Source organism: Pleurodeles waltl, chromosome 8 (assembly GCF_031143425.1).
Source record: "Pleurodeles waltl isolate 20211129_DDA chromosome 8, aPleWal1.hap1.20221129, whole genome shotgun sequence".
In the NCBI taxonomy this organism is placed as follows: domain Eukaryota; kingdom Metazoa; phylum Chordata; class Amphibia; order Caudata; family Salamandridae; genus Pleurodeles; species Pleurodeles waltl.
The window spans coordinates 997876932-997900845 of record NC_090447.1 but is presented as its reverse complement, the minus strand read 5'-3'; the positions used below and the strand labels follow the sequence as shown (position 1 = coordinate 997900845).

The 23914-nt window shown below is 42.5% G+C and overlaps 1 protein-coding gene across 15 annotated transcripts in view; it reads left to right on the top strand.

Moving 5' to 3' along the window:
- The window catches only part of LMO7 (LIM domain 7), a 411754-nt gene that overhangs the window by 313031 nt on the left and 74809 nt on the right, over nt 1–23914 (top strand). For all 15 annotated transcript variants that reach the window (XM_069205263.1, XM_069205262.1, XM_069205261.1 and 12 more), the window contains 3 exons: nt 14189–15095; nt 15491–15802; nt 22852–22966. In XM_069205263.1, coding sequence (XP_069061364.1) covers nt 14189–15095; nt 15491–15802; nt 22852–22966 — 1334 coding nt within the window. The remainder of the gene's footprint in view (nt 1–14188; nt 15096–15490; nt 15803–22851; nt 22967–23914) is intronic.

The window sequence follows — 23914 nt, the reverse complement described above, 5'->3', positions numbered from 1 at the left end:
AACATTCTGTTCCAGACATAGATTTTCGACAGCGCCGGCTAAGTCTGTTACTACTTTGACCCGGGTAGCATCAAAAATGTTATTATAATAGTTAATCAATAAAACATTATGGTCTTTGTCATCCACAAGCCAGAGGATCTGCACAAGGTCCCCTACAGGTATATACTTTTTAACCACAATAGGACGACAGATCGTTACAAGTATAAGGAGACCGCCTTTCGCTCTACCTATACCACCTCCCAACGCCGGTAAATTGTAAGAAACAAATCCCTCATATTTAACTTAATCTTTACACCATGTTTCTTGAAGACATAAAATGTCATGGGCATTAACAAACGTTAACCATCCCGGATCCCTCTCCTTCGATTTCAGCCCTGCCACATTCCAACAAACAATAGTAATAGTATCCTTACCCCTAACACAATTACTATCAGGCACCATACCATTGTTTCGTCCCCAATTCGCATTCTGGTTTGAATTGCTTATGTCCCCACAATCGGGCGGTGCCCTTATATCCACCGCCAATTCAATTTCTGTGTTGTTGGGCATCTCTTGAGCCATGGTATTATCTATACCGATATCCACACAGGGAATAATAGTCACCTGGGGTAAGAACTGCCCTCCCTCATTAAGTCAATCATTTGCATCCAGAGAACTTAGGGGTTGAAACCGGTTTTGCATTAAAATATCAGGGTATAGCCTGTGTGTAACAGGGCATAATCTACTTCCTCTACTCCCATAAGGGGCATTATTATGATGGCTGTAAAAGAAAGCAAGCGAGCGGGCACACACATTATTATCAGTAATTGGTAATGAGGCAGCTCTTAATAATACAGTGGAAGCATGTTGAGGGTGTTTAAAGTTTATAATGACACAGTCACCACTAAAACTTTTCTTAGAGCTCCCTATCCAATTTACCCTTCTGGTAGTCAGAACTTGATCTGAGAGTTCAGTTGGGAATCCACAATGCCTGTGCATCCAGGAAACGGTTTTATTTTTTAAAGACTTGTGGGTTTCCTGATGATTCCCCTTTACAACAGGGGGAACATTAGCTAAAACTACCACATATGGTGCGCAGTCAGGAGGGAGATTAATGGCGCGCCTTCGCCTTACCTCAGTCCAATCCTCTTTTCTATCAGGTATTAAAACAACCTGGCTATCATTACAGGCTAAGGACTGTGCTGTCGGGTAGTTCTGTACAACACTCCTACTAATATCTAAACCTGTAACATCACCGGAAGGAGCAACCTGAGTATCATGATTGCTTATTGTTATTGGGGCTGACACACTATCTACTTCCACAAGTGTTTTTTTGAGGAGATCGCCTAATCTATTAACCTCCGCGGTTAGCTGATCAATTTTTACCATAAGAGGTTTGACAATACCCTTAATCTTTAGGTCAATAATACTTACTAAGTTTTTTGTTTTTTCTGCATCTAGTTTAACGTCGTCGATATTTGCCGTATTATCCTCATCCTTATCTGGATTCCTGAGGGGGCTAACTAATCTTTTTTTTGCGGGCCGAGCACCCCCACGTTTAGTCTGGGTCTTTCTACATGCTCTAACCACTCTAGGTAGTGGGGTGGGTGGATGTTGCACTAAGGGATCAGTAGAAACCTCTAGATCGGCTAAGGTAGAAGTATTCTGCATAATCATTTCCCTATCAGGAACACCGGAATTAGTGCAGACACTACTACTGTCATCCAGAGCCAATAGAGCAGGTGAAAGTTGCACACTAGATAATTGGGAGGGGCTGCTAAGCCCTAGGGATTGTCTCCTCTCGCAATTAATTTTACTAACAAACTTCACTAAATAATTATCCAATGTCTGGGGTATAGAGGGGACTTTTTGCTTTGACATGCTTAAAAGTCACAAATTATCACTTTAAAATCGGATAAGGCTTTTCCTAGTTACACACTAATAATAAGATAATAAGGGCTGCTTGAAAACAAAAGCCGGTTAGCCTCTTGAGGGCCACGCTCCATCACCCCAGTCCTTACTGGAAACAGAACCTGAGTGTCGCTCGGAAAATCAGTCCTTGCGGGCTGCGATGATCCCTTACAGGCCTCGAACTCCCTCCGGAGCGTGCCGGTGGTACCGAGTCCTTACGAGATGCCGGGCTCAGACCCTCAGTCCTTCAGTCCTTCTGGGGAGCCGGGCATCCGTATTGAACGGGCTGAGTGCCGTCAGTCCAGAGGGATGCGGGCACAGACAACTCAGTCCTTCCGGTTATCCGGGGAATCGGGTCAGTCTTTTCCCTCTGCGGGTCTCCGCGTGTATCCTAAATTACGGTTCCTCGTCTTCCTTCTCACGCTCCAGTGGGCAATGTCGGCGGCCTCTTCCTGAACGTCACCTTGGGCAGCTGCTCCTAAAAAGGGATGCAAGGATCAGTGTGGCCTACCAAGAGTTGTGCGGCCTGCGGGCCCCCGAGGCGCGGGCACAGTCCTTTTACGGAGCCTCTCGCAGGCCGCCGGCTTATCCTTCTGTCTCCTTGCGCCGGGCGCTGGAAGGTCAGCGGTGGGAGGATGAAACTGGCTGCTCCGGCGGCGTTTTGGTCTTCTCTTGGTAGCAGCAAACGGCGGCTATCTGTCTGTCACAAGCGCGGGGTAGCTGCCTCCTATCTTTCTGCTTGTTTGATTCTCTTGTCTCTACCACTACCAGTCATCAATCTGCATGCCCGCCCCGCCGCTACTAGCAGGGGCGCTCCCTCGCTCTAACGGTCCGCAGCACGGGCGTCGGGCGTCTCCCACCCAGAGCCAGGGAGGAGCTGTGTCTTATGGGTACATTAGCTCTTCTTTTGGATTTGACTTTCACCTTTGCTGTAGAATCAATGTACTCAATGATACTACATTTGTCGTTAGTCTAGTTTTGTTAGCTAGTGAAATTTTCCTTTACTTTTAGTCTTTGTTCCAAGATAATGTGGGAAAATGTAGTTGGTAGAGAACCTTTTGTGGTCCCTTTTCTTTAAAAAAAATCCACCAAATTTTCCTGTTATTCAGTGAACAAGAGGTTTGTGGAATTAAATCCTGAATGTCACCTGTGAGGGCTCAGAAGCGTTCCGCAGGTCATGCCTTCTTACTGTATGAAGATCTGGGTCTGTCAATTTTTCTGCTGCTGTCTTCGTGGATACTTCTTCACACAAAAGTTGAACAAGCAGACAGAATAGCCTCAGTTCAACCTTATTTGGATATCTACAGGAAGAAGCACAATTGTATGTTCTTCAGATACAAAAAACGACTTCTCGTAGTGTGACCATTCTTCTGTTTAGAAACGTCCCTAAATGCTACAGAGAAACAGGACTAGTAAGTTTGCCCCCGTCACCTCCCAAACCCTGAATCAGCTGATCACTGAACACCATCGATAGTTTGAAAAATTGGGTCCTTAGCTCTCCTTACCCACCATCACTAAAGCACCCAACTTTTGGAATATACAGTGTTCCTCAAAAAGGCAGTTAAGAGACACTTTTCAGGCACTAAGATACACTAAGAAGTCCCATTTTTCCTGCAGATCTTCACAGGTTTCACATGCTTTGCGATCTCTGGAAGCCAATGCACAGTTTTTGTATTCTCGAAACATAAATTTGTACTGTTGTGCTCTCCTCTGCTGCATCTTCCATCATAACTTGCCTGCTCAGACATTTAATATGATTGTGTCGACTACTACTGTGACAGACTATGCTTTATTTCTAAAGTAGGTTAGTACATTATGACACTTGTAAACACATTTGCACATGCAATTTATTTTATTCAGACATAAACAAGTACTTCAACTCATTAGACTATCAATATTGGCATAGTTCACTTTCGGCTAATTTCATGCAGCAGCTGTAGCCATAATAGTCATCTTAAGTAGAAGCATTATAATGACCGTGAAATGGCTTTAGCAGAGAATGCTGTAATGAGAATAAACCTGTACACTGAGCTAAATATTGATAACAGTTTTGACTCCCATCCTGCAATGCCAACAAATGTTTGTTTCAGCAAGAAAGTCTTACTGTCCACCCCGTATCCCCCCTGACTACTTAAAACTGGCTTTTATTACAGTGCACATAACTACAATGAGGATGCGTCCCCATTACCTTCCTCTTGTGGTATTGAATATTGAATGTTCTCAGTGCTTAATTTGTAAATAAAAAGGTGCTGGTGCTCAAAGCCCTCCTCTTAAACACACGGCTGCTGCAATTAAATCTGCGAACACAGAATACTGAGGCAGCCTAATCCCGATGCCATCTCTGACATCTTCGATCCATTTACAGCCACTCCCTGCCCCTTCAGCTCACACCTGCAGCGTTCTGCTTTTTCGAGTATTAAAATTGTACCTCAGAACAACAGCATGGAAATTGGTGACGTTCTTAAGACAATCAAAAAACCTGGTGAGCTTGATTTCGAGGTCTGTTGTTTTACACGTCGCAAGTCAGTTTATCCATATTACTTTCACTAGTATAGAGACCCTAAGGCAGAATACCTTTCTCTATGAGTCTCCCTTAGCCCTGATTTTTTATTTATTTAGTTCACCTAGAAAAACCTAGAAAAGTTTTCTTTGATATTTTGCCGGGGGGATCTGGTCGCCGTAGTTTAAATCAAATATTTGGAAACCATTCAAATCTGTGATGGTACTTTATAATTTGGCTTCAAACAAGGGGCAGTTTACTTAAACGCCTAAATGCACATATTGATCCACTTGCACAAGATGAACACCCTCCAGTTTCTAAAGGTATTCAACCCTCCATTATTCAACTGTAATCTACTTGGTTTTAATTTAATTTACACTAGTCGTGTTTACACCATTTTTCCAAAGCAGTCATGAATCACTGTAAGCACATAGGTACATAATACATCGGCATGGTGCCAGACGCTTAGAATATTGCAGCAAAGGTTCTTCCCCAACTTGACTGTAAAGGTCCTTGCTCCAAGCAGTGTCATTGCATCTTTCGAACCACAATTGCAGCCATGTTATGAAATAAAATGATTCAAACAAGAATAGTATTGGGTGTGTTTGGTATTTTGTCACATTTAGATGAGCTCCAGGATAACTGTATCCAGTGTTCTGAAATTTACCAGCACAATCCTGTTGTAGCATAATTTTTTGTTAAGATTTCCATTAATAATCCTTAGACTATAAGTCATTAATTATCTGATGAAAGATTCGATAAAATCCTACTCCACCTTTAGTCACACCTAAGACAGCACTCCTAAGATATTGCTACTCTTTGACCCATATTGTATTAAGTTAATTCTAGGAAGTTAAGGCATCACTTGCCTCAAGATTACAATACAGATCTGATATGTCCCATGAGTGTAACCAAGAGCTCTTGCTTCCACTTCCTGTTGATCTAACTTTTAAACTTAAGGACAATTGCCAGTTAGGATCATGGATTGAGTTTTAGTCCACGGTCACCTTGACCAAACAACATAATCTTTAAATTCCTCAAATGTGGCTCGTCTTTCACTTAATATTCTGGTGAATGTCTCTTCCCACCCATGCCTAAAAATGGAATAGCACTCAAAATGTAATTTACCCTAATTTCTCGACAGCTCATTAAATCGGAGATCAGATTTTATTGATTCTTTTATTTGGGATTTTGAAAGATTTTTTTTCCTAGCTGGGTATCCTAAGAGTTTATTTCCACTGCTAAACTACTCCTGTTTTTCAAGTGATGCCCAGAGGAAATTGAGGCCACGTGCCTGTAATGCGCTCAGATGGTGCTCCACCCCTCAAATTGCCCCTATTCTTTTTTTCTGTTTGGCAACTGAACAAACTTAGATGAGTGTTAAACCAAATACGTGTTTATCTCACAAACACAAAAACTAGTTATATTGCTGATAAGATGTAAGAATGGGTTCTAAATCTGCTGCCTTTTTTTAATATGGGAATGCTTGACTGACCTCTTGGACCCCTGAGCTTTTAATAACATGTTGGCGGAAGATAGTGAAACTGATAAGAACAATAGTCCATCCAGGCACAAAAGTTATCACAAAGTATGCCAGTCTCTTCAGAGACTCAAAGATTGAAAAGGCATAGTGAGTGGGAGTTGTGGCTTAATGGCCACATCTGCAGACTTTTGGAACTGGGATACCCAGGTTCGAGTCCCGGCTCTGGCTTACCATCTCGTGATTCTGGACAAATAGCGTATTCTCCCTATATCTTAAAAAAATGTGTTATGCAATGTAGTGCTCATGTAAAGTGCTCTAACGCCCTTGGACCAAGTTTGTGATATATAAAACTGCAAAAATGAAAATAAAAAATACTGTGGCGGTCATCGGGTACCACTGGTCTCGATCTGGTACTTTTCACAAGCAGCAAACCTACAGCTCACTTCCTTGCTTCACTTGGACGCGATTCTGTTCACATGGCTTTACATGAAAATATCTGTCAGGGGAACAAACCGTCATATTTTATATTTTCACCTAAGAGATTCCCCTCATCACTGGTGTGCTAGAGGGCGCGTACTAAGATGCCATGAAAATAAATAATCCTCTGCATGATTTCTTTGGTCGATTTAAACATCAATTTGAACGCCTTTCACAGCTCTAAATTTAATTACGAAGAGATCTGTCTGTTGGGGGCGGGGGGGAGGCGGAGTCTCTTCTGAATGTCAACATAGGCAGCCATCACGTGGCAGAGCTGCCGTATTGAGGTCAGGCAGAATTCAAATATTTCGACAATGCGCCACAAGGACCTGGTGAGCCAGCAGACGAAACCTTATCTCAACGGGTTTTATATTTTGTATGATTGTAGAAGATGAGCATCTGTTTTGTTCCTTGGCCTTGTAGCGAATTTATACAGCACTCAAAATATTATTTAATGTTGACCGCTTTGGTGCAGCCGAGAATACTTTTTCATGTTCTGTAGCAATTCTGTCACAATGATGTCTAAATCCATTAGTAAAATATTCTAGTTTACACCTCTCGACTAAATTGGTTGCAGTTAACATTTTATTCACCATGGTTAATTAGTTGACGCTTCAAATGTTTTAACAAATCTAAGTATCCCATTTTGTATTAATCTGTACGTCTGTGCTGACAGTGCTACTGTCTGTTACCTGCTAGCAATTCTCTAAAATATACACTTGGAATGTGATTGATTGAATTCTGCCCAGAGGAGTATTTGCTTCTCACCACATGCTGTTGGCTGTTCGGTGCACCATTCCACCAGAAAGGGAGTGCTTGCTTTGCAGTGTATGAGGTAACCTTTAACAGTGAAAGTACACTGAATCGCGATATATGTGTTTCATATAGAAAACAATTGTTTTTGTTTTGTTTTGTTTGTTGACGGCAGAGGCGTTTTTGACTACTTTAATCAGTACTCAATATGCAAGTCAGACCTATTGGTTTTGCCAATGCTTATGTATTTGGTTGCATTTGGGAAGGGTGGCAGAAATTGTATAGCACTCGGGGAGATGGGAGGCAGGAGAGTCCCTGAGCCCACACTCCCGAATACATGACCCTGGAGCGCTACTTTGTGATAAGCGTGGGATGTCATGTCATTATCATTGTAAACTGCACGCTAGTCAGTACTTAAACAGCATACGCACACATTGTCAGACAGACAAGGTTCGTTTTTATTCAGGTGTGCCCTACTTATTACGTAGTAGGATTTCTCATGTAGAGTAGTCTGGAATATTCTTCCAGGTGATTTGTCACCCATCTCCGAAGATTTCTACCTTTATTTCCTGTTGTAAAATGAAAGGTAAGTTTATTAGTGGATGCTTACCAGGGAGACCAAGCTTCTCTCATCCTTCTATTCTTGGTCACATGGCGGTGTTCAGGTTTGTTTCTTGATTTAGGTTGCTCTATTACAAGGATGGAATAAGGGAGCAACAGATGGGGTTTGTACCAAACGCTTTTAGACATAGATTCCGGATGATTGTTAGGTAAAATTCTCAGCCTGGCACACATGTACAGGTGCAGTCTGTTGCAGAAATTAGTCAGTTGTCTGACTGAGTTGCAGGGAAAGGAGATTCAGTCATCACCAATGTAATTCCAATGGTTCCAGCCGGAAGTGTATGTTGGAGGAGGGAACAAGACAGGCGAAGAAGTATTTCATCACCCATAGTAAGTAGCCATGACACCAAGCCCATTTTATTGAGAAATTGTCCTTTAGCTGAGCAGGCTGGAATGAAATATGTAGGCCCATACAGATAGAAAGAGAGAGAATGAGTGATTAAGTCAACATTTAATTTCGTATGTTATTGGACAGGCATAAATCACATGGCTTTCCTACACCCTTGGGTGTAGAATCGCTGATAATAACAAAAGAAAGTGTGGGAATATTTTGCCAGGTGAAGAGATGCCAGGTGTTAATCAATGTCAAGCTATTGTTACTTATCACTAGAGACCTGATGTTCACCTATAAGCTGTGTATTCTCATTTTATTTTTATGTCTTGACTTTCCATGCCTAACACCATTAAAACTCATCTTTTTCTAGCAAATACAAATGTAATTTGATTCCACTGTGTTCCCAGGTCTAGCAGCAGCAATTGAAACCTGCTTTAGGATCAACACTTGCCTTGAGCACCAGGTGTCCCCTAATCATTTTGTGCTCCACCCACCCCTTCCATCCAGTCTCCCCAGCAGGACTACAGTAGAATGATGACTTTTGCAGCCACCTAATGCAACCAACTTGGATTACTGAAATCCTTGTGCTTAAGCCATCTTTCTGAGTCACGAGGCGGCTAAAACCATTCTCACCTTCCTAGGTCGAGCACGCAAGCGCTCTCACCTGTTGTAATGTATCTGTGGGCTTTTAAGTATGCCCACTGCACTCCCATCACTTTCACTCGTTCCTGGGCTTGTTTTTCAAAAATCCTTTGTCATCATTGGTGAATGCTTTATGTTTGTCCCTCCTTGAGACAGTTTTGCACCGCCTTGGTCATCGAACCTGTTGAATGGATAATTGCACATTTGCCAATACTTTTGACTGCGAGCGAGCTTCTTTTTCCTTTTGTACCTCTCCTTCACTCTCATGCTCATGGCGGCCGTGGCGCTTTCGATCGGTTTGCTTATGTTAACTGTTTTGCTTTTCATTTTATGTGGCAAGAAAAGTCCAGTTAGGAATTTACAACGCTTAAGCTCTAACTCGAGCAAACAAGCGACTATTGCATTGCAAATGCTTGTTGTTATTGCCTCTCACTTTGCCACATCTGCTTGGAAATTGTGGCAGTAATGACAACCTCACATAGGATTTAAAGATTTAACACGAGGCACCAGAGCCACTGCCAAGCATGGGATGACAACCCACTGTCCAGTCTACCGAACATTGGCTGATCTGCCCCACTGGGTGCAAAATTTCCACAAAAACATCAGGGAAAGTGTCTTAGAAAATACCCAGGGTGAGATGGGACATCTAACCCCTTCCTATCCTCTTGCATAACAAAACCCTGTTGCAAGCAAGCTGATAGGGTGGGGTTGGTCCTTGCCACCTTTTATCCTGTGTCATACGTGGTTGATTACCATATTTGAAACAAGAGTAAGCAATCCCTCATTTGATTCCCTGGATATATTAACTGGAAAAAACTATTAGCCCCGCCACCAGCCTTCTCTTCAATATTTATTTTAACTGAGCACTGTACTGTACTGTTTTTATCAGGAACCGTGTATGAATGAAGACTAACGTGACATTTCCTGTTCTCCCTTGATTTCCGTACTATTATTATATGATACATGCAAAACCACTAACGCTAATTTTAACCTGACACTTTCATACACACTCAAGGCGTGATGGACAGTGTAGTTCTGGGTATGTGGGTAGTCTATAACTGAACCCACAATCTTGTCTAGCTTTTTAAAAGTGCATTTATTTTGGTATCCAAATGTCTTGTTTATTTTCATGTTTAATCATGGAGATTGTTAACCCCTTCGCTGCCAGGCCTTTTCCTCCTCATGTGGCAGGCCTTTTTTTGGCTATTTTGGGCAGTTTGCGCTTAGGCCCTCATAACTTATTGTCCACATAAGCTACCCACACCAAATTTGCATCCTCTTTTTACCAACATCCTAGGGATTATAGAGGTGCCCAGAGTTTGTGGGTTCCCCTGGAGGAGACCAAGAAATTAGCCAAAATACAGCAATAATTTTTTTTTTCTCCAAAAATGGGAAAAAGGGCTGCAGAGGAAGGCTTGTGGGTTTTCCCTGAAAATGGCATCAACAAAGGATTTGTGGTGCTAAAATCACCATCTACCCAGCTTTCAGGAACAGGCAGACTTGAATCAGAAAATCACATTTTTCAACACAATCTTGGCATTTTACTGGGACATACCCCATTTTTACTATTTTTGTGCTTTCAGCCTCCTTCCAGTTAGTGACAGAAGTGGATGTGAAACCAATGCTGGATCCTGGACAGCTAAACATTTCTGAAAAGTAGACAAAATTCTGAATATAGCAAGGGGTCATTTGCTTAGATCCTACAAGGTTTTCCTACAGAAAATGTCAGCTGAAATAAAAAAACATTAAAATTGAGGTGAAAAAAGCCATTTTTCTCCACGTTTTACTCTGTAACCTTTTCCTTCGATGTCAGATGTTCAAAAGTAATATACTGTATATTTGATGGACTTTTCTGGTTGCACGGATATATTGGGCTTGTAGGTTCATCAAGTACCCTAGGCACCCAGAGCCAATAAATGAGCTGTACCTTGCAATGGGTTTTCATTGTGTACCGCGTATACAGCAATTTATTTGGTGAAATATAAAGAGTGGAAAATAGGTATCAAGGAAACCTTTGTATTTTGAAAATGGGCACAAGATAAGGTGTTGGGAAGCAGTGGCTATTTGCACATCTCTAAATTCCAGGGTGCCCATACTAGCATGAGAATTACAGGGCATTTCTCAGATAGACGTCTTTTTTACACACTGTCTTACATTTGGAATGAAAAATGTAGAGAAAGACAAGGGCCAATAACACTTGTTCTGCTATTCTGTGTTCCCCCAAGTCGCCTGATAAAAATGGTACCTCACTTGCATGGGTAGGCCTAAGGCCCGCGACAGGAAACGCAGCATGGACTCATCACATTTTGACATTGAAATCGGACGTTTTTTTGGGGGGGGGGAAGTGCCTAACTGTGGATTTTGGTCTCTAGCTCAGCTGGCACCTAGGGAAGCCTCCCAGACCTTTGCTTTTCTTAAAACTAGACACCTTCCGAGAATCCAGGAATGGGTGACTTGTTGGGCTCTCACCAGGTTCTGTTATCCAAAATCCTTTGGAAACCTCAAAATTTGGTAAAAAAAAAAAAAAAGAAAGAAAACACTTTTGCCTCACATTTCGGTGATAGAAATATCTGGAATCTGAGAGGGGCTACACATTTCCTTCCACCCAGCGTTCCCCCAAGTCTTTTGATAAAAATGGTACCTCACTTGTGTGGGTAGGCCTAGTGCCCACAAAAGGAAATGCCCCAAAACACTATGTGGACACATCAAAATTATCAAAAACAAAACTACCTGTTTTTGCGGGGGACACCTACATTTTTGGTCTTTGGCTCAGCAGCCATATAGGGAAACCTCCCAAAGCCAAACATATCTGAAAACTAGACACCCGAGGGAGTCCAGGCAGGTGTGACTTGCATGGACCCCCCAGTGTTTTCTTATCCAGAATCCTCAGCGAACCTCAAATTTAGCTACAAAATCACATTGTTCCCACATTTCTGTCTGGGATCACCGCACCGGTGCAATTTTTCTACCACCCAACATTCCTCTCAGTCTCCCGGTAAAAATTATACCTCACTTGTGTAGGTGGGTCAAGTGTCTGTGACAGGGAAGAGCGAAAAACATGTCAAAAATTAGGGGGAATCAAAGCAGGTCCAAAAGGGCAGTTTGGAAAAAAAAGTTTTAGGCTGACAAGTGGGGCAGAATTTTTATTGGTATAGCTGTGACAATGCTGGGTTGTAGGAACTTTGTTGATTTCTGCAGATTACCCAAGGTTCCTTAACAAAAATGTGGGAAAAATGTCTGATTTCCAGCAAAGTTGGAGGTTTGCAGGGCATTGCGGGTAAGAAAATGGTGCGGGTGCATGTGAAGCACACCACCCTGAACTCACCTAGATGTTTAGTTTTCAGATGTGTCTAGGTCTCGTAGATTTTTCTACATGGCAGTGTCCCAGAGTCCAAAAAGTGCAACCCTCACCATTCCAAGTGGGACGATATTGAAAGTTAGACAAGCTCTCATGGCCCAAATGTGAAACCAAAACCCAAAATAATCAAATGTCCTCTTGCTTGCCGTGGGATAGGATGTTTTAGTGTGCGGGGTGAGAGGTGAAAGACTGTTACCCCCCTTCAGTTGGGGTGGAGGAATAACCATGCCCATACTGGTTGGTAGCCACCAACCCCACTATTTTTTTTTATTTCACTGGGATCTAGTAGGTTTTCTGCTCCCCCGGGGAGTGGATCGGGGGTAATTGCTCCATCTGCCCACCAGTGTGCAGAACAACTTTGTCCCTATTTATTTGGGGTGGGGGTATGACCATCCCCCACCCACTTTTTTGGGCAAAAAAAAATCTTCCCTAGTGTCTGGTGGGCTTTCTGACCCCCTGGGGGGCAGATGAGCCTTACAAAAATAGACCGATCTGCCCCCATGGAGGGGGGGGGGCAGGGGGGCAGAAATGGTCTCAAATAAATTTGCCTCCCAGGGGAGCGACCCTTGCCTAAGGGGCCGCTCTCCATCTGTAAAAATATATATATATGTTTTAAATCCCTTGTGGTTTGTGCCCCCGTCCCCCTAGGGGCAGATCGGCCTAATAAAATAATTCCCCCTCCCCCCTGAGAGAGCGACCCTTATGAGTATAAACAAACAAAAAATCCCTGGTGTCTAGTGTCTTCTGCCCCCCCCCCCCCCCCCCCCACCCCTACACTATGCGATCGTGCTGCAGGAATGCTCAGAGAGATATGAAAAGGAAAGGAAAAGCCTTTCCTTCCTTTTTCATGGCTCTCTGATCTCCCCTGCCCCCATACTGAGGAGAAACCAATCTGTTTCTTTCTTCTCGGATGGGAGGTGACCTCTGATGAGCTCAGAGTGTGATCGCGCGCTGATGTCATCAGACGTCACTAGGGGCATCGGGGGGCTGGGATGGAAGGGGAAGTGATACCCGTTCCATCCCTGCCCATAGGAGGGGGGTGCGAGGCCCTCGGGGGGAGCTTTAGCGCTTCCCCTGGGGGGCCCATTGCTGGACGATGTGGTTACGTCCCTTGCACCCGAGTGCCACGACAGCAGATGTAACCATCTCGTCCACGGAACCTGAGGGGTTAAACGAAAGTCTAATGCGAGTCCAGACTTGTTTGTAAACAGTTGGTAGCATCTATTCTCAGACATCCTCACTGGAAGAATCAAGAAACAAATAATTAAATTCAATTTAGGGATGTGTCCTTTTTAGAAAAGTGTAGGTTTTAGTTGCATCTACCATAAAAACTGTAACAAAACATTACCACCTGTCTGAAAAAGGATAATTGTATGTCGAGAAAAAAGACATAAACTGAAACTTTTTGTAAGGAACTTACAGGATAAACAGTGCTAACAGTTTGCACATCATTTATTTAACTTTTGAAAAGTAGACAATTTAGTCATAGTTTGGCCGTTTTCCTAAAAGGGTTGAAACTAACTTAGAGTCTTTAGGTACCCCTGCAATCTCAATATTATACAGGAAACCTAGAATGCCTGGGTAACATTTTTTTTTTTTTAAGGAAAAATGTACTCAAAGCTTTATGAACTCATGCTCAAACATTAAAAAGACTTATCATTGGTGTGAGAATGCCCTCAAACCAGCGATATCAAAGCCCGGTCCCAGAAGGCTAGCTATTCAGCTTAATAAAAGTGCCCTCCTTAACTACTGATTTAGGACTGAATTCCATTCTCTCAGATTGCTCAGGAAAGGCCAGAGGTGGTTACTGCCTTTGTACCTCCATTGGTCTATCACATTATTCACAATGAAGCCAATTAATAATATTAACCCATTGTGGGTGTATTGTATTAATTAGCATTATTTACCCTGTCTGGTCAATAATGCAGCAACTTAAAGAATATTGTGACGTTTCGGTTTTTTTTAGAAATGTCTATCCCAAGTTATCTTGTTTGCATCTTTGTGCAAGGCTGAAATGCAAATCCGGTTGAGTTTACTGTTTATTTTACTGTTAACACAGTTTTATGCAATTTTGCATTGCCACCATTTTGCACTCAGTACTGATAATGTAATCTTCTTTTGTTTCCGCAGAGAGAGCCGAGAACATGGCTCCTACTTGAACAGCCAGTCGGGTGTAGGTAACAGGAGACTATATTCATCAAATGAAGATGTGTTTGGTGAACATGAAAGAGCGCCCACCAAACCTGCCCTAGAAAAAGGTTACACGATAGAAGTGGACAAGCCTTATAGCTTAAAGAGTGAAATTACATACAGCATGCAGCACTCTCAAAAGCAGGAAGACCACCCTACAGCTGTACCGAAAAGGACAGCGCAAATCGAGAAAATGAATTTCTACACAAACAGCCAGCCGGATATGGGAGGCAGCCTCTATTCATCAAATGAAGACGTGTTTAGTGAGAAAGCAAGCTCTCCCACTAAAGAAGCGGCAGAAAAGGGTTTCTCAGCAGAGGCGAACATGCCAGGTATCTTAATAGGTGAAGTAGCTTCCAGCACACGTCAGTCTCTGAAGCTGCAAGGCCCTGTTGCCACTGTAGCCAAAAGGCCCCTAGAGGAACAGAACCTAGACTCCTGCCTAAACAGTCGGCCAAGTACCAGAGGCACCAGTTTGTCTTCGTCGAATGAAGATGTGTACAGAGAACAAGACAACTCTCGCACCAAGCCAGCGGTAGAAAACAGGAACTTACTAGAAGAGGATATGCCTCGTAGTTTAAAGAGCGAATTCACTTACAGATCCCTGCAGCCTCAAAAACAGCAGGACCCCGTTCTCGGTGTAACCAGAAGCCCACACGAGGAACAAAAACCCGCCTCATTATCCACGCACTATTCAGTAAATGCACAAAGTAGACCAGCTCGAGTTACCTCCTCCCTCCCCAGTGGCGACCAGAAAACCGATGCTGCTAGGATAACATCTGTGGTCACTGCGAGACCGTTCGGAATCCGGTCAAAGGGACTCTCAACAATCTCCAGGCCCTCTACGGTAAGTTGCCTCTAGGCTTAAAGCAGCTTAGTGCATCTGTGGGTGATTGCCCGTAGTTACTGTGACATTTTCATCTGTTTTTGTGGACTATACTATAGCAAATGTAACATCTTCAAGGGAGCTTGCCTCTTTCGTAGGTATCTTGTGTTTAGATTGTGTTTGGGGTTTTTCTAGCAGCTGCAGGTTCTGAAAATAGCAGTGGAGGAAAAGTACGGGGTTCTAAGGAGTGTGTGGCGTTGCATCCGGTATGTGACTCTCTAAAGTGTGTGAGAGTGTGGCACAAGCGAGGTGCTGTCATGATATGAGAGCCAGCATCGGTTTAGCCAGTCCTCTGTGCTGACCTGAGCACGACAGACAGCACTCGCATGAATAATGAAAGGACCCTTGAATTGTAGATGGATGACTCCCGGAGGTACAACGGAGTGGCAAGTGGCATCAGCAAAGCGAACAGTGTCAACGTTACCACCTTCTCCAGGTCCACCACCCAGCACAACAGCGCTAATTTAATAAAAAGTGAGGAGGATGACGAAGAAGAAGAGGAAAAGGAGAATGTGATGCCTGTGTCCTCAAAGCCAGTTTCCTATGCTTCATCTCGTAATTGGGCCGTAGGCAACACGGAAGTGAAATCTGACCCGGAACCTGACTTAATTTCCTTCTCATCTTCGAGTGTGCAAAGCCTCTCAGACACGAAAGTTTCAAGAGCGCAGGTGAGTTTATAATGCTTTTCATCAGATCCGATTCCATTTAGCGTCCCAGCATGTGTGCCTGATTTCGAGTAACAGCATTGAATAAAAATGTGCTGGGTACGAAGTCTTGCACCTGCAGCCGTTTGCTGCGGAATACTTTACTATGGGCTTGAGGGGTTTACGGGAGAAACTGAATAAATTGTTAAATCTGATCTAGTCTTTAAGGGTTATTGTGATGTAGGCGCCTGGACTAAGCGTTGAGGGTATTGCATGGTGCCTTGAAAGCTTTTTGCAGAAATTGTATATTGATATTATTTATCATTTATATAGGACAAACAACATTTTAGGTGTTATTGCTAAGTAAATCATATGTGCTTTTTAATCACCTTGAATGCATTATGCTGTGTGCAATTGTGGACTCAGACAAATGACTAGTTACACAGATAATCCTAGGTCATCCACTGCACTGGCATTATTTCTACCAGCTCTATCACTGGAAGAACGTAAAAATACTCGTAGCTGCATTGGACACATGCTGAAAGGTGTATATATAAAAACGCTGTGATGGGTAAAATAATTGGAAACCTCATAAGGAAACACGACTGGACCGACAACGTTGCTGCATAAACCTTTTGACCTGTATGGCAGATGTTTACAGAATGCAGCTAGTGCGTTGACTTACTGGAGAATGTGGGACACTTACTCCATCAGCCTAAGCAAACTTCAATGTAGTCCTTTAAAAAAAAAAAATATTGCACAGCATAATATAGGCACGTAGCATGAATAAGCACAGCATTATTTCGACCTCTGCATAGCTCGATGTACTACATAGCACCTGTAAAGATGCATACGAAACTGCATTATAATAAGCGGAGTAAACAAAATCCTTTAATTACATCCCTGTCCTCAAGAGGCAATATACTACATAACAGTTGGGGGGCCATTGGCGGTATGGGCATGCTGAAACAAAGCTGGAATTGTGCACAACTGTGGTCGCACAGTATGCAGTGGTGGTGCCCGTGTGTGTCCCCTGCCCTCATGTTGATTTCTGTATGGGTTGCTAGGACTTGGGGGAAGAGGTGACAAGCAGCCCTAGTGGAAGAAATATGTCCATGAGTCTTTTCATCCCTTGTATAGTGTCACCCCCACCCTCATGGCTATTGCGAGGGTCCAGAACGGTCATACCATTCAGCCCACTTACAGAACCCAGAGCAGGACCCTATCCACCCCACAGGAGTCTATTCAACCTGTACTAGGAAACTATAAATGGGGGTCTATCATTCATTCAAAGTGGGCAGTTGTTTGTTGCTTTTATAATCCTAATGTAAACGTCCCTACACTCTCTAACTGCGGTGTACCCCCCACCTCTTGTACACACCCCATGCAAGCAAATATTTAGCACGTGTGCCTATTTCATTAGTGTCCCCAGCCTTCTCTTAATATCTGTGGGCAGTAGGTGCCTTCCATATCATAGCAATTTGGCACTTGAGAAGGACGAAAGTGAGATAAGTTTGCCCGTGCAAATAATTGTCCCTCTTCGCTTTGGGTCAGATTTCCAGGAAGCAGGATTTTGGCGTGGTTGAGAGTGCATGACATACAACCGCAGCTGTGAGTTTTGTCAACAACCTCCCTAGCTCGTAGTAGACACCACACACTCCCAGATCGTATGATATAAGTTGGCTTCAGGTGTCCTGCGCTTCTATGGAGTCCTTGACCCTGAAAGGGGGATTTGGATTCTTGCAGTAAAGTTTAATTCTCCTAGCCCAACTTTTACACCTCGTTACATAAAGCCTAAATGTTCTGTCACTTCCTCTCCTTTGGCATTGAAGCTTCCGGACATTAGGGAGTTACATATACATAGTAAGTCATTTAGGGGTTTCTGTTCATTCGTCCAACATTCTCTAACTAGGAAGATATTTTTGATTTATTGCAGCTTGCATGAGATAACAGGAATGCAATTGTACACTTTTCAAATTCTTGCAAATCTGCCTTTACACCGTTTTGTGTTTTTCAGATTACAGTAGCACAGATACCATGTATTTTAAAGCGATGTGTGATGCCTGCAACAAGGCAGAGCTTTTATACTGTGCTTGTTTACTAGGAATTTTTCTGCAAACGATGAGCATATACTAGCACGAGGAAAAGTCAAACTACCCGTCCTGGAATGCAGAGTGCTGTTAGCTAAAAACACGGACTGACTAGAGATGGCCAACATTACATGGGACCACTGGTAACACAGTGGTGTTCTTACAAGTTAGCAGAGCTTTCAGAGAGGATAAGAATGACATTTTTGTTGCTTCCAAATGATGTCAAATGTAGCACTTGCACACATGAAACCTGTAGTTTAGGATCTGAATCCCTTGTAATGTTTTTATAATATTGAGCTCTCCTGTTCTCACCCATTTCTTATGACTTTCATCACAGCAGTTCCTCAGGTTTCGTTTCTTCTTTTGTTTGCTTACTTGAAGAATTGTTTCTCCCTGAAATTGTTGGCCAGCTGAGCTCTTGCTATCAGTGCTCAAGCTATCATTCAGATATAACTTGTTCTGCCTTCAACTTGTATATCAGTGCCCCTTACCTCAAACTGAGTGTGGGTTGATGAGCCTTAAATTTTATTTAGTTGCTGTTCTACTTTGATTCCTATTGTTTGTCTTGTACATGGCCTTCTCTCATATTTATTGAAACAACCATCGCTGACTAACTAATGAGGTTACTGAGATCCAAGTTGTGCAATGGAATTTACTTGTGTTAATGTTAACTCCCCATCATTGTATTGTATCAGTGTATAGGTCCTATAATATTTTTTGTGGATAGAATTGGTGGACCCTGAACACGGGTAAAATTCTTCCACAGGTGAACTACAACTCAGGATGGTGCATTATTTTCACCCTACAGCATTCGAGGGACTGAGACGACGTAGTGATGGTTACTCACCCTCAGATGGAGTCAAAGCAGGCAAACCAGCTGATCACTCTGCTGCAGTGAAGCTGTTTTAGATTGAATTAGTACAAGCATCCTGTTCTAGACACTAGTTGGCCTTGTCCTGTATTTTGAACTTGACCAAGTTGTAAGCAAATGATTTCTGAATTCAGGCAGCACTGATTGAATTGTCCAGTGTGGTTTCTCACCTTCTGGTTTAGTTCTTTGAAGTTTGTGCATCCTTCAGGGAAAGGAGGGAAATATTGCAGCCTCCACTTTGGTTCCTCTTGGTAAGGAAGCAATGTTAGTGGATGTTTTAGGCTAGGGTGTTTTTTCTTAATAAAAACACAGTGCTGCACCTACAAAGCTAATGCTGATCTGTACCTAACTGGAGCCAACCATACGTGTTTTGCAGGACATTGTGGATTCTGCGGTTGGCACTATCCCAAACAGATTAAAGGTTTTTCCATAAAAGGAAGCTAAGGCTGCATGGGCCATCCTTTTTCAATTCATCTCAGACATGAACCAGAGGCATAGTAAGGGTAGCCACCATTTATAGACAGGAGTTGTTTAACGTTACATCAAATGACTTACTTAACAAATGCAGTTTTGCAGCACTCACTGCTTTGATTTTGGCGGCCACCTGTTCTGGAGCTCCACTAAAACATCCACAGGCCTTGATTTTTGCTGCAAAGTCAGCTTGATATTTGTCTTGTGGCAGAATCAGAGGCTCTCTTAACCACAGTGCCAGATATGAGACATCCTTCAGTATAACATATCATCTGGAGGAGGTCTTCAAAGTTATCCTCTGCTTCTCTTGCCCTTGAACATTAAATGTACAGCCACCTCGCACCCCAGCCTTACATGATTCTTTTCTGGTAAGAAGAGTTTTCGTGCTCCTCTGGTCTCGAAGACATTCATATTTTAAGATATGTAATCTGAAGCCCTTGTGCATGGGCACGTTTATAACTGACTCATGTATTTTGCAGAATTTTTAATTTCTTTTGGTTCATACCTAGTAGCATCCAAAGTCCATATATTTTTTTGTTGTCTCAGTAATTTGCTTGCTTTTTGTTTCCTTTCCAGAGACCACCTGTAGCCGGAAGAGTAGTACCTCATCTGGGTGTGAGGCGGGGTGCGGGGGCGAGAGGGACAGGTGTGTGTGTGTGTGTGTGTGTGTAAGTAAGGGTTGGTTTTCATTGACCACTGGCTTGTAGCAGCTGCACGCTTGTAATTCTGGAGTGAGTTGCAGGACAATCGGAACAAAGCAGAGATCTGGGTTTAAAGTGCAGTGGCTCTTCCGGGTGCATAATAGGAGTAGGAGAGCATGATTTCCTGCCTTCAGGGCTGCAGGGTCATCCAGTAACAGTAATGTATAGGGAAAACGAGTTGTGATCTTGGGCACCATAAGTTGTGTAGTAGGGCTAGAGTGAGGCGGTGGGTGGTGCTTGGTGTTTGACAACTTACTAGTGAGTTGTGGGACCGCAATTTGAGCCCTTGGATATTCTATGGCCAAACAGTGGTGTACCTTGGATTGTTTAGGCTTTTTTGTTAGATGCCAGAGGGTCATACCTACGAGGAGTGGGTGTCAGGTGACAGTAGACCACATGATCCTGCTGCCAGTAGGATATCATGGTTGCTCTACCAGAGAATGTGAAGTGATAGAATGGGAGGTAAAAGGTGTATTTGGTGGGGTAGAGTCTGCCCTGGCATGATATCTACTAACAAACCCCAAAACGGCTTCAAAAGGTACCTTAATGACCAATGACCAATAACCAATCCCAGTGCAAATTCCAAGTTTGCTAAAGAAAAGGGTAGTGCAGGGCGTTTTGCTGTGAAGTATCTTTATGTAGATACTCATTACATCTTCCTCGGAAAGCTCACCAGGCTTTATTTAAAGTCATCTACAGATTGCTTCGTGTTTGGGATTTTAAGCAATAGAAAAAAAACAGTAGACAAATAAACTAGAACTCGCTAAACGGCACACATAGGATTTTTGTTTGTAAGCAAAATTATATTTTTATTTATCCACAAAATAAAGCAATTTTTGTAAAGGGCAAGCTCCAGACGTAATGGATTTTGCGATTTAATAAAGTGCATCTCATTAAATAGTAGCCTTCTCTTAAGTGCTGTTGATCTCGCTCCCTTCTGTTATAAAGAGTTATAATGACGGGGACTTCCTCCCTTAAATTCTCATCCCTGATCAAGAAACAGCACTATCCACTGTCACTGGACTCTCTAGATTCTTCTTCGTCCTTTTGCTTGCACTGTACCTTCTGTAATACCAAAATGTTACCTTGGTGCCCAGTTTGCTCTGTCTTGTCCTGTTCTTGGTGCCCAATTGGCTCTGTCTCGCTGGCTTTCTTATTTCCCCTAATTCCTCACCGATCTCCTGCTCTCATTTTTGAGGGGAAGGATAGGATTATTCACTTACTCATAAGTGACAGGCCACTTTCTATGTCTTCTTTCTCGGACTTTGTTTTATTTGGAAAAAAAAGAGGGCCAGGGCAGCTTGGACATAAAGAGTTTAAGTTGTGGTGGGACAGATCCAAGGTGATGAGATGTATTTTTGAAACACTTGATCATCTTTGGTGCCAATTCTGGTGACAGCTTATTGATGGCAGTATCTCTGCTGTGTGAGCAAAGGGAATTTCTCTTCCTGTGCATATAACCTGGGCCATGGTGTCTCTAACTTTAGAGCTCCATGCCCCTTCAAGTAACTCTACATATCAGTCCAGTCTAATCGACTACTTGATTTACATGATGCAAGTATTATCATGCGGAGGTCTCACTGCAAGCAAGTCCTCCGGTGTAATGGAAAAAGCTTTTTTTTAATCCAGTGGCTTAATTTCACAGATCTCTACCCGCTGCATCTATGAGTGAAGCCCTATAATTTTTAATCTTTTTCACTTCAGTGTAGACTCTTCTTTTACAAATAGCTGCTCATAGTTACCACTTCAAATCAGAGCTCGCTCACTATAAAAAATATACAAATGAAATGGGGCATGCAAGTAGTAGTTGAATGACAATGCTGCTGCAGCATTTGATGGGTGCGTTGTTCTTGCTGAGCACTGTTTAACATTTTAGTTAATTTTCAGAATAGTTTGAAGCCCACTGTTCACTGGTAGATATTAGAGAGAGTCTTGCACTGAATGCAGGTAAAGTATTTTATCACCGTTTTGTGTGAGGGACGGGTCGTGTCTCACGAAAGGTGGAGCATGGAGTGGTCATGATGCCTCACTTGTAGCTCAACAGCAGCAATACAGAAATCTCAGAGCATCTGCATATTTGGTTTATGCCGTACTGTTCTTTCATATTCATAAGTTATTAAAAATATATTCTGAACCCAAGAAAAGATGTAGTAGTAGATCCATCTAGCCTCCATCATTGTAGTCACATGGAGTTTAAATCTTTCACCCTAGTAATAAACGTGCGCTTCGGCTTTTATTTACACTTTATCCAACTGTCATGTTTTCTTAGGCAACATTTATTTTCGCCGGCTGTGATTCAGGGTGCACACCTCTGGTTTTGTGACCTTGTGCAAATGACAAAATAGATTGGCATAAATAGTACAAGCCGACCCTATATGCAGATATGCAAAGAAAATAATGCTTTTCAGAACCATTGTTAAGGGAAGGGACAGGGCGGGGCGGGATGCATATTACATCCAGAGCGTCTGCATCTACAGTATATAATCTGTTGAGTATCACGCCAATTTGGAGAGCATTGCAGAAGTAAGAATATAGCAGTGCTACTCCACCAAAGCAAATTTGTATTCAAGGGTCGGGGTGAAGGGGACACCTGGGGTCGGGCTTGCTTGCCTCTTTCACTTGAATTAACCCCAGCTATTAATATTGAATATAACAAATTCCGTTGCATGTAATAATTGGGATACAACATTCACAAATGTTGGGAAACAAAGTTTTAAATAAAGAAAAGAGCTCTTACAAGGAACTTGAAACAAAGTAAAACCCACTCCATGAAAAGGATTGTTGAGATGATGTTATGACTAATATCTTCATTTGACTATTGTCTGCATGCCACTCGATAAAGTTTGTATTGTACTGAGCTTCGCTTATTTAGCGACAAGACTTTCCTTCATGAAGGAGCCCGAGACACCAGATACTCAAGTGCTATATCTTATTTCTCAGCCCCAGTACAGTGACATGAGAGTTTGTATCAACCAGACGCCTGGGAGCAGCCATGACTTTGGGTTCAAAACAACCTGGAACTCCACTGGGGCCACAGTGAAGTCTGTGGAAGGAGGTAATGTTTTGTTTTCATTTGGCTCCTTTTTTTAAAAGGTTTAGTTTTTAACTAGTTTTTAATACTCAGTACTATTTACATTTTGAAAGACTTATTTACAAATTGCATTTTATTACTTGTGTGATGTATTTTTAAAACTTTTTTGCATAGTAGCATTTATTCCAATTTACTGTGCTAATCACAAAATGTTTCTTACATTAATCTAATGTACATTTTTGTTACTTTTCTATCCTTTAGTTTGCTCAGTTCTCATACTGTATTGACATTGAAAATTATAATTATTTTCAAGCCCATTTAGCGCTTCTCGTCTTCCCAGGGAAATAATTAGTGCACGCGAAGTCCAGGATTTAAACAGGATGCTTTTCTTTCAGGGACTGTCTAAATCAGCATGTTGTGCTGTACTGGACAAACATTTTTAATGACAGAGCGCCTACCCACAGTCTTTCGGGTTGCCTGTACTTAGTTGTGAAATAAGTAGTCTGCCCGATTTTCAAGTTAATGTCTATAGGTAAAGAAATATTGTATTTTCCACAATCTCTGGAGCAATGAATGGTCTCAAGTGTAGTTTAAGACTAATTAGAACATTGGAATGTTGGGAGCTCTATTGAAAACAATGGAATGCTCCGGGCTTCTAATGGGTGGTAGAAGCCTGGACTGCCAACATTTCAATGTTTTTGTACAAAGGCCTCACGGAGACCGAGGGGATTTCAATCCCCTCGGTCTCCGTGAGGCCTTTGTTTTATTTATTAAAACATTCTGCTCTCTAGTGCCAGAATGTTCTAGGGCTATACTGACATAAAAGTCCAGCTCCCTTGTTAAAGGCCTTTAATGGCCGGTAAATCCCGCTATGGTTGGTGGGTTATAATAACCTATGAAAAAACACTTGTAAGTGACCTGCTTTCTAAATATTAGGATATTTAATTTTGATTCCCTTTTCCATCTTGGTAA